The sequence below is a fragment of the Sorex fumeus genome, unplaced genomic scaffold (assembly GCF_029834395.1).
Source record: "Sorex fumeus unplaced genomic scaffold, SorFum_2.1 ptg000005l, whole genome shotgun sequence".
In the NCBI taxonomy this organism is placed as follows: Eukaryota; Metazoa; Chordata; class Mammalia; order Eulipotyphla; family Soricidae; genus Sorex; species Sorex fumeus.
In genome coordinates, this window is record NW_026606062.1 from 10,800,496 (window position 1) to 10,809,811 (window position 9,316).

General features: G+C 68.1%; 1 protein-coding gene across 1 annotated transcript; it reads left to right on the forward strand.

Moving 5' to 3' along the window:
• Positions 1 to 1,107: 1,107 nt before the first annotated feature.
• Positions 1,108 to 9,095, forward strand: ACKR3 (atypical chemokine receptor 3). Its single transcript, XM_056121610.1, has 3 exons — positions 1,108 to 1,168; positions 1,737 to 1,813; positions 7,331 to 9,095. Exon 3 carries the CDS (start codon positions 7,339 to 7,341, stop codon positions 8,425 to 8,427), a length of 1,089 nt encoding a protein of 362 aa, XP_055977585.1. The 5' UTR covers positions 1,108 to 1,168; positions 1,737 to 1,813; positions 7,331 to 7,338; the 3' UTR covers positions 8,428 to 9,095.
• Positions 9,096 to 9,316: the final 221 nt, after the last annotated feature.

A 9,316-nucleotide genomic window follows, 5' to 3' on the forward strand; every position in this document is an offset into this window, starting at 1 on the left:
CCGCCTCAACAAAAGCCCCGAGTCCCGCCCGCCTGTGTGCCCAGCTCTTCAGAGCCGCGTTCCAGGGCTCTTGGAAGGACTCCGGACCCTTCTCGCCCCCTGCAAGTAGAAGTATTACAAAATACAAATAGACTAACCCCATTCTCGGGGCTCCTCCCCGCACTCGGGGGCACGCGGGAACCGGTGCCCACGCAGATTGCCAACTCAATTCCATTTTGCTCACCCCACACCCCGGCTGCTGCTTGGGCGGGATTAACAAAGAAAACCAGGGCTTAATGAATCGGTCCCGAAGTTCAGAAGTTCAGAGCAATTTGTCTTGAGAACAAAGTCTTCCCCCGGGCCCAGAGGCGGTCAAGGGGGACTCCGGGAGTTAATGGGATTATTGAAGGTCTACCTGAGACCAGACAAATATTTGATGATTCTGCAAATCTCCGGCCTCCTCGGTCCGTCCTCCTCCTCCGCCAGCACATTCCCCCCCCCCCCCCCAGGGGACTGGACTTTGCCCCTTCACTAGTTCTGGCGAAGAAAGGCGGGGTGCCCGGGTTCCCCGAGAGCTGGGGCCCGCTGGGGGGCACCCGGCCAGAAGCGCTCGCGCCCCTGCCCCGTCTGTGCGCGCGCGTGGCCCCTGCCCGCCTGTGTGCGCGCGCGTGGCCTCTGCCCGTCTGTCTGCGCGCGCGTGCTCCTGTGCCCATCTCCACGTGCGCGCGTGTGCCTGTGCCCGTCTCCGCGCGCGCCCCTGCCTGTGTGTGTGCGCGCGTGGCCCCTGCCCGTCTGTGTGCGCGCGCGCGCCCCTGCCCCGTCCCCGCGCGCGGGCGCGTGCGCCCCTGCCCGTCCGTGCCCGTCTCCGCCCGCTCCCCTGCCCGTGTGTGTGCGCGCGTGGCCCCTGCCCGTCCGTGCCCGTCTCCGCGCGCGCCCCTGCCCGTCCGTGCGCGCGCGTGGCCCCTTGCCCCTCTGCGCGCGCGCGTGCGCCCCTGCCCGTCCGTGCGCGCGCGCAGGGGGAGGGCGTTGCGGGCTCCAAACCTGCCATCTAGAGGCGCCTCCCCGCAGTGTATATAACGCGCTCGGCGCCGCCCCGGGCTCAGTCTGCGGCGGCTCCACGGCCCGGAGCAGCGGCGGCGGCGCGCGCGAGCCGGCGGAGCGGGGAGGCCGCGGGGCAGCCGGAGCCCAGGTGAGGGCGCGGGCCGGGCCGGGCCGCGCGGGGGTCCCCGGCGTCCCCGAGGGCCGCCCCGTCCTCCCTTCGGGACCCGGCGGGCGGGGGGTTTCCGAGTCCGCGGGCGCGGCGGCCCCCGAAAGTTCCCGCCGCGTGGCTGGAGCGCGCGCTGGGGGTCTCCGCTCACCCGGGCGCGCCCCCTCTCCCCGCGGCCAGCCGGGAGGGGGGGGGCGCCGCGCGCGTGTGTGCATGCATGCATGCACGTGTGTGTATCTATGCTCCTGTGCATGTGTGTGTGCACGTGTGTGTGTGTGTGTGTGTGTGTGTGTGTGTGTGTTGGCGCTTGGCATCTGCCGTGCGGGCGGCGGGGCGGGCACCCCCGGGGCTCCCTTCGGGAAGGCGGCTGCGCGCGTCTGTCTGCCCCGAGTTGGCCCCGCTGCCAGCCTGTTGCCCCGGCTGGCTGGCACAGAGCTGTGGGGGGGGAGGGGGGCAACCCTTCCCGGGGTCCCCCCCGCCCCGCCCCGCCCCGGGGTCCCCGCTGCAGCCCCGCGCGCACCTCACGGCAGCGTTTATTGTTCTCTTGGAGGGTGCGAAGCTGCAACTTCAGCGGGCGGGAAAGAGCGGCCGGGAGAGCGATTTTGCCGTTTCCAGTCGATTCTTCAGGTAAAGCGTGAACGCTGGGGTCCCCCCCCGCCCCGTTTCAGCCTGCGCCAGGGGGTCCCGGAGCCCAGGGGGTCTGCAGCGGGCGGCCGGGCCGTGCCGGGACTTGCAACTTGCAGGAGGAATGAGAAGTTGTAAAAGTCAGACTGGCTGGCTCCTGCCTCCGCCCCCCGTGCGCCCCCTTCTCCTTCTCCTTCCCCTTCTCCGCTTCTCTCCCTCCCTCCCTCGCTCGCTTTTGTGGCAGCCCCCTCCCCTCGGTCCCCTCCCCCGCCCGCTTGGAGTTGCGTCTCGCCGGCGCGGGGGCGACGGGCAGCCCCCCTACCTCCAGCCTGCAAGCTCTCCTCGCGGGGGAGGCGGGGACCCGCCGGCCTTTGTGCCCGCACCGGACCGGACCGGGCCGGGGCCAGACGGGCTGCCCCGAGCGGGACTTGCGGCCCCGCGGAGGTCCCGCGCCCCCCGCCCCTGCCCGCCCCTCCCCCTGCAGCGCGGCTCCCCGAGGCCGCTCCGGGGGCTCCGGCTTGGAAACAATTTGCCCTTTTTCCCCACCCCGGCCTCTGCTTAGAAACCCGGGAGCAGCCGGAGCGCGGGGCGCCGGGGGGACCCTCGGAGCGGGGCTGGGCGGGGGGCGGGGTGGGCGCGAGGGGCCGCGCGCGCCGCCCGTTCGGCTGTTCCTGTGCGCGCTGCAGCTGCGGCCGGGCCGGGGGGGTGGGCCGGGCGGGGGCTCGCCCCCCCCCCCCACCCGGGAGGCTTTTTGGGTGAAAAACAAACCAGGACCGGAGGGCCCCGGGGCGCTGCTCCGTTTGCAGGACGCGGTTGGTGGGCGACCCCGCTGCGGCTGCGGGGGGCGCGCCTGGGCAGCCCCGGCCGCCAGGGGGTCCCGGCCGGGCGCGGGAGGCCCCCACCCCCGCGGGGACCCGGAACACGCCTGGAATCCGGGCCGGGAGCTCCCCCTCCCCCGCCCGGCCGGGGGGCTGGCCCAGGTGGGCGCAGGGCGCACGTCCGCGCGCACGGGCCGGGGCCGGATTTCTGCCGGGCGCTTTTGTTACGCAAAATCCGCCAACTCCGAACCCGATTAGGACCCATCGACCGCTTTGTCAGGAGGGCGCAGGGAGTTGTGTATTGAGTTGTGTATTTCGGGGTGAAAATTGCACCCGGCCCGGCGCCCCTCCCCGGGCTGGGGGGCTGGGAGCCGGGAGGAAGGGCAGGTGGGACTCGGGGACCGGCCAGCCCTGCCCAGCTCTGGGTGTGGACCACTTGTCGGACAGTGTGGGGGGCAGAGCCCTGCCCGGGGGACCCTCTGGAGGTGACCGCGACACCCCCCTGGGGTGTGAATGTGTGCGTTTGCGAGTATATGTGCGTGTGTGCCTGTGCGGGTGTTGTGCGTGTGAGTTTGTGTGTGTACGCGTGGAGTGTGACTGCATGTGTGTGCATGTGCGTGTTTGTGGATGTGTGCACGTGTGTATTTGCATGTGTGTGCATGTGTATGTTTGTGCATGTGTGCACACGTGTTTGTGGATGTGTGCACGTGTGTATTTGTGTGTGTGTGCACGTACATGTGTGTTTGTGGATGCATGTGCACGTGTGTGTTTGTGCATGTGTGCACGTGTGTTTGCATGTGTGTGCATGTGTGTGTTTGTGTGCGTGTGCACGTGTGTGTTTGTGCATGTGTGCACGTGTGTTTGTGGATGTGTGCACATCTTGGTGCATGTGTGTGCATGTGTGTGTTTGCGTGGCGTGCACGTGTGTGTGTTTGTGCCTGTGTGTGCACGTGTGTGTGCCCGTGCCTTTCTGGCGGTGCCTACCGGCTCGCCTGACTGACACCGCCCTGGGGACCCGCGGGGGTGTGGGTGCCTGTCATTCCGGGCCGGCCTGGCCTCAGGGTGCAGGGTGTTCCTGGCCGAGGCCTCTGCCTGCCTGTGTGTGTCGGGTCTGCCTTGTTCTCCCCTTCCCCTTTGTCTTGCTGGTTTCTGGCTCTGAAAGGATTCGAGCTCCTTCCTCGGAAACCGCCGAGGTGCTCGGGCGCATTGTTCGGCTGCGGCTGGGGGGGCGGCCCCCCTCTGCTATCAGCCCCGAGCAGATGGAGATGCGCCCCGAGCCTGGGGCCTCCCTGGGGCTTCCCGGGCCTCCTCGGTCACTCCTCCAGCCACTGGGCAGGGGCGGCCCAGCCCCAGGACCCGAGAGGGACCTGGTGCCCACCCCAGAGAGTATGTGGACAAGCTGGTACCCTGAGTACAGTGCGGGAGGCCCTGCCGGGGGCGGCCAAGGGGCCTGCTGAGGGGTCTCTGGGGAGCCAGGGGGCGCCCGGCTGGCCGCTGCTTATCTTATCTGCCCCCTGGCGCCTGTTGGAGCCCACTCAGGGCCACGCTCCAGCCCTCGGCCCGGCCCCCACCCTCCTGGGCCTCCTGCCTCGTCACACCCTCACCTCTGGGACCCCTCTCACGGCACCCCACCCCAGAAGCCACTGGTGTGGCCCCCACCTGCCCCGGGGGACTGTGAGAGGCAGGAAGTGCCCGGCCCGGCGCCCCTCACCTCAGACTGGAAGGAAGGGGCCCCAAGCTGGCCTAGCACAGGCTGGGCTCAGGCCAGGGTCCAAGGCCCCTGCAGCGTGTGGGGTGGGGAGGTGGAGACCCCCACCCGCGGGGCCAGCCAGGGCCTGAGGGGAAGCTTCCCAGGGCAGGGCTGGGACTGGGGCCCCGGGGAAACCGATCCCCAGACAGGCCCAGGGAGGGAGGCCAAGGGGGGAGAGGGACCCATTTCTGCTTTTGTTCTGGAAACTGGAACCGGGGCCCTATTGTCTGTGGTCACGCCCCCCGCCTTAATCCACATCCTTCTCCAGGGCCGCTCAAGGTTATGGACAAAAGGGCTCCCTGCTGCACCCTGCACCCCCAGGGACACCCACCCCGTCTGTCTGTCTGTCTGTCCCTGCACCCACAGGTGAGGGAGTGTGGCTGTCCTGGGGCTCAGGCCCCGGACCCCAGCCCAGGCCCCCTTTACTGTCGACACCCGACTGTGGTCCCTGTGCGTGGACACGTGTGCGTGTGTCTCTCGCACCCAGCTAGACTAGAGGTCAGCATGTGTGTGTGCATGCCTGTGAGTGCTTGTGTGTACCTGTGCGTGCATGTGTGTGTTTGCGTGTGTGTGCACACGTGTGTTTGCATGTGTGTGCATGCATGTGTGTGTTTGCGTGTGTGTGCGAGTGAGACACCATTGGGGACACTGGCCCGTCTCCAAGTGCCCTGAGTCCCTTGCTCCTGTGGGCAGTCCTTGGGCAAAGCAGGAAGATTGTGGCCGAGGCTGCTGGGCCCAGACCCCCGCCTGTCTCCCCACCAGGGTCTCCCGAGGGGCTCTGCGGGTGGGCCAAGGGCCCCTCCCGGGACGGAGCCCAAGGCCCCAGGTGCGCTGGCACAAGCAGACGTGTGAACCCCCAGCACCTCTGTTCAGGCCCCGCACAGCCGCCAGCAGGGAGCATGTCCACCCCGAGGGGTCAGTCCAGCCCCCAGCCTGGGGTCCCACTGCCCTGCGGGGACCCGCCCCCCAGCAGCGCCCCCATGCTCACGACGCAGCTTGGCCCTGTGTCCTCTCGGCTGCTGGCGCCTCCCCCCAGGGCTGACCGCACCCAGGGCCAGGCGGGAGGAGGGGCCTGTCCCCCACTTCCTGGCCCTCCTCCTCCACCCCTGCCTGAGGGGGGCCCACGGGGGCCCCCAGAAGGAGCAAAGGTCCAGTCTGGATGGCAGAAGGCCCCTGGCCCTATAATTCATCCCTTTAGCCCTTCTGGAAAGTTCCCTGTGCCGGGGAGGCCTCCGGGCCTGATGGCTGCTCCAGCCTGAGAGCAGCGTCACTGCGTGGGACCTGCGGATGGACCGGGGGAGGGGTTCCCAGGAGGGTCCCCAAGACTGTCCCCCATGGGAGGTCCCCAATGTCCCCCATGAGAGGTCCCCAAGGCTGCCCCCGGAGGGTCCTCGAGACTGTCCTGGGAGAGTCCCTGAGACTCCCCCGGGAGTGCCCCCGAGACTGTCCCGCAGCCCAAGTGCTGGTAACCCCCCTGGCTGGCGGCAGCCCCAGTGCCAAGCGTCAGGACTGAGAGGACACAGCCTGGCACTGTCCCCAGGGCGAGGGCCGCCGGGGACTCAGGGTCGCGTCTCCATGGGGCTGGCGAGGGCGGCAGGGAAGGCTTGGCACCCGGGTTGGGCTGGCAGAGACGGGCCTCGCCCCAGGCGTATGGCGCGTCCCTCAGGCTGGGCGGGGGGCAGAGAGGGCGCTGGTGGCCCCTGGGCCCGCAGCTCCTGCGGGGCCACTGGGGACGGGGTTCGGCGTCAGAGGGAAGCCACCATGCAGGCGAAGGGACTCGCGACGGGGGAGCTGACCCGGGTTACGGGGGTTGCCCTGCCGGGAGGTGCCTGTCCCGGGCGGTGGGCTCAGGCGACCTGGGGGGTGGCAGTCACTAGAACCACCCAGGGGAGGCTCTGACTGGGCGGGGCGGGCCTGGTGGGAGGGGAGTCCTGGGGGTGCTCCCGGCTGCGAGGCCCCTTTGGGGGTCCTCAACGCACCCTGAGTCTTTATAACAGAGCTGCGGGCTCTGCAGTGACCAGGAATAGGGGGTCGGCTGTGGCCCTATGGGAGCGGGGTCTGGGGCTTAGGGGCTGGGGGACGGGACTTTCTAGCATGTTCCCCGCTCGGTGTTGAGATGGGGGCCAGCAGGAGGGTCCTGTGGGAGAGGAAGGGACCCTCGCAACTGCCCCCTCCCGGGCCCTTGCATGCACTTGGCATGTCAGCTGCCCACGGTGAGGGCCCGCGCGGTGGGTGAGGGGACCCCTCGCCCCCGGGAGACGTTCTCTGCTTCCATGGCCTTGTCCCCCGGTTCTCGGGGGGCGACACCCCACTGTGTCCTGGGGTCCAGCCTGGACCTGGCTGCCCCGAGGTGGAGAGATCCCTTCCAGGCCCTGTGGTCTGGGGGCCACTCCCGTGTGGGGTGCCCAGGGTGGGGGAGGCAGTTCCGAGTGCTGGTCCCACCTGGTCAGCGGGGAGACCGCCAGAGACCCCCAAAACGCGGCAGCCACGGAGACTGCATTTGGAGCTTTGCCCCCAGATTCCCTGATGGGCGACTCTCGGGGCTGGTACTGGGGACAGCTGGGCGGCCGCCTGACCGTGTGGGGGGCTGGCTGGCAGGCCGGCGTTGCCCCATGAGGCCTCCTTTGTCCAGCCTCTTGTCGGCCCAAGGTGGCTGACCCGGGGGACCCACTGGGTCCCTTTTGTGGGTTTGGGGGTGCAGCCTCGGCCCTTACAGAAGCCCCAGCGGCGCGTGTCCCGCTGACCCGTCCCGCTGACCGACGCTGCTCCCACCTCGCGGCTGCCGGGCGGGTTCCCTTCCAGGCTGGGGGTGCCCCGAGTGGACGGTCCCCGCGTGACCCCTCACGTCTGCTTCCGGGGAGAGCGCGCGAGAGGGGGCCCTGGGAGGACGCTCTGGAATGACGCAGCCGTGTGTGTGTGTGTGTGTGTGTGTGTGTCTGTGTCTTTCCGCAGGCGGCACCATGGAGCAGCCCCTCTTCGACTACGCCGAGCCGGGGAACTTCTCGGACCTCAGCTGGCCGTGCAACAGCAGTGACTGCATCGGCGTGGACACGGTGCTGTGCCCCGGGCTGGCCGGCAAGAGCGTCCTCCTCTACACGCTGGCCTTCGTCTACATCTTCATCTTCGTCATCGGCATGGTCGCCAACTCCGTGGTGGTGTGGGTGAACCTGCAGGCCAAGACCACGGGCTACGACACGCACTGCTACATCCTGAACCTGGCCATCGCCGACCTGTGGGTGGTGGTCACCATCCCGGTCTGGGTGGTCAGCCTGGTGCAGCACAACCAGTGGCCCATGGGCGAGCTGACCTGCAAGGTCACCCACCTCATCTTCTCCATCAACCTCTTCGGCAGCATCTTCTTCCTGGCCTGCATGAGCGTCGACCGCTACCTGTCCATCACCTACCTGGCCGGCGCCTCGGCCCGCCGCAAGAAGGTGGCCCGGCGCGTGGTCTGCGGCCTGGTGTGGCTGCTGGCCTTCTGCGTGTCGCTGCCCGACACCTACTACCTGAAGACCGTCACGTCGGCCGCCAACAACGAGACCTACTGCCGCTCCTTCTACCCCGAGCACAGCGTCCGGGAGTGGCTGGTGGGCATGGAGCTGGTGTCCGTGGTGCTGGGCTTCGCCGTGCCCTTCTGCGTCCTCGCCGCCTCCTACTGCCTGCTGGCCCGGGCCATGGCGGCGTCCAGCGACCCCGAGAAGCACAGCGGCCGCAGGATCATCTTCGCCTACGTGGTGGTCTTCCTGGTGTGCTGGCTGCCCTACCACGCCGTGGTCCTGCTGGACGTCTTCTCCATCCTGCACTACCTCCCCTTCACCTGCCCGCTGGAGAACTTCCTGTTCACGGCGCTGCACGTCACACAGTGCCTCTCGCTGGTGCACTGCTGCGTCAACCCCGTCCTCTACAGTTTCATCAACCGCAACTACCGCTACGAGCTCATGAAGGCCTTCATCTTCAAGTACTCGGCCAAGACGGGCCTCACCAAGCTCATCGACGCCTCCCGGGGCTCCGACGCCGAGTACTCGGCCCTGGAGCAGGGCGCAAAGTGAGGGACCCCGCGCCAAGTGAGGGACGTCGGGGCCAGAAAGAAGCCCTGGCCTCTCCGGGCCTGGGGGACACGGGACGCCGAGAGGCGCAGGGACGGGAACGCGGCTTGCTGGACTGCCCCTCCCCTCCCGTCCCCGGTCCGTGTGGCCGTGGGCAGCCGGCCCGGCCGGGCTCCCGGGGCTGAGCAGGACGGGCGACCCTGGTGGACCCTGGGCCCCTCTGTGCCCGTGTCTGCTCCGTAACCCCCCCCCGGAGTTTTCTAGGGCTGATCTGTATTTGAATGGCGACTTTTCTATTTTCACGCTTGGCACACCTTGTCCGTGTATTTGGAAGTGGAAGTCTCTTTTGAAGAGCGTCCGGGAGGCATGTACCCAGGATGTCGGGGTGTTCGGGTTGGCGTGCCGTGGGTGGGGCCGGCACGGCCGAGATGGTGCTTATATACATATCTATAAATATCTATAAATATATATATATATATAAAGATGGGCCAGGCTTGGCCGGGATGGTTTATTTACGACACTTTTCTACGTGTGTGGCTCGGGACGCTCTCGTCACGGACTCGAGGCAAGACAAGGCGGCACTGTCCCCGCCGCCACGGCCCGGGCAGCCGCGTCCCCGGTGTTCTTCATGGTTGTAAGTTATTTTTTTTAAATAAAGATTCCCGATGTTTTTCCTACAGAGGCGTTTGGGTCTTTGTTTCCTGTTGCTTCCTGTTCCTGTTCTGTGGGTGCCCGAGTGAAGGGCTGGGCATGACCTGGGAGCTCTGGGCGCGGCCCAGACGTGCGTGTCCCCGGGATGGAACCGTCCCTCACCTGCCCGGTGACTCTCGGCTGGACACGGGGCCGTGCTTTACTTTTGGTTTTCTGGCGATAAGAATTCAGAGATTCTGGG

Coding starts and splice junctions, on each gene's coding strand:
- ACKR3 (XM_056121610.1), top strand. CDS start 7,339: ATGGAGCAGCCCCTCTTCGACTACGCCGAGCCGGGGAACTTCTCGGAC.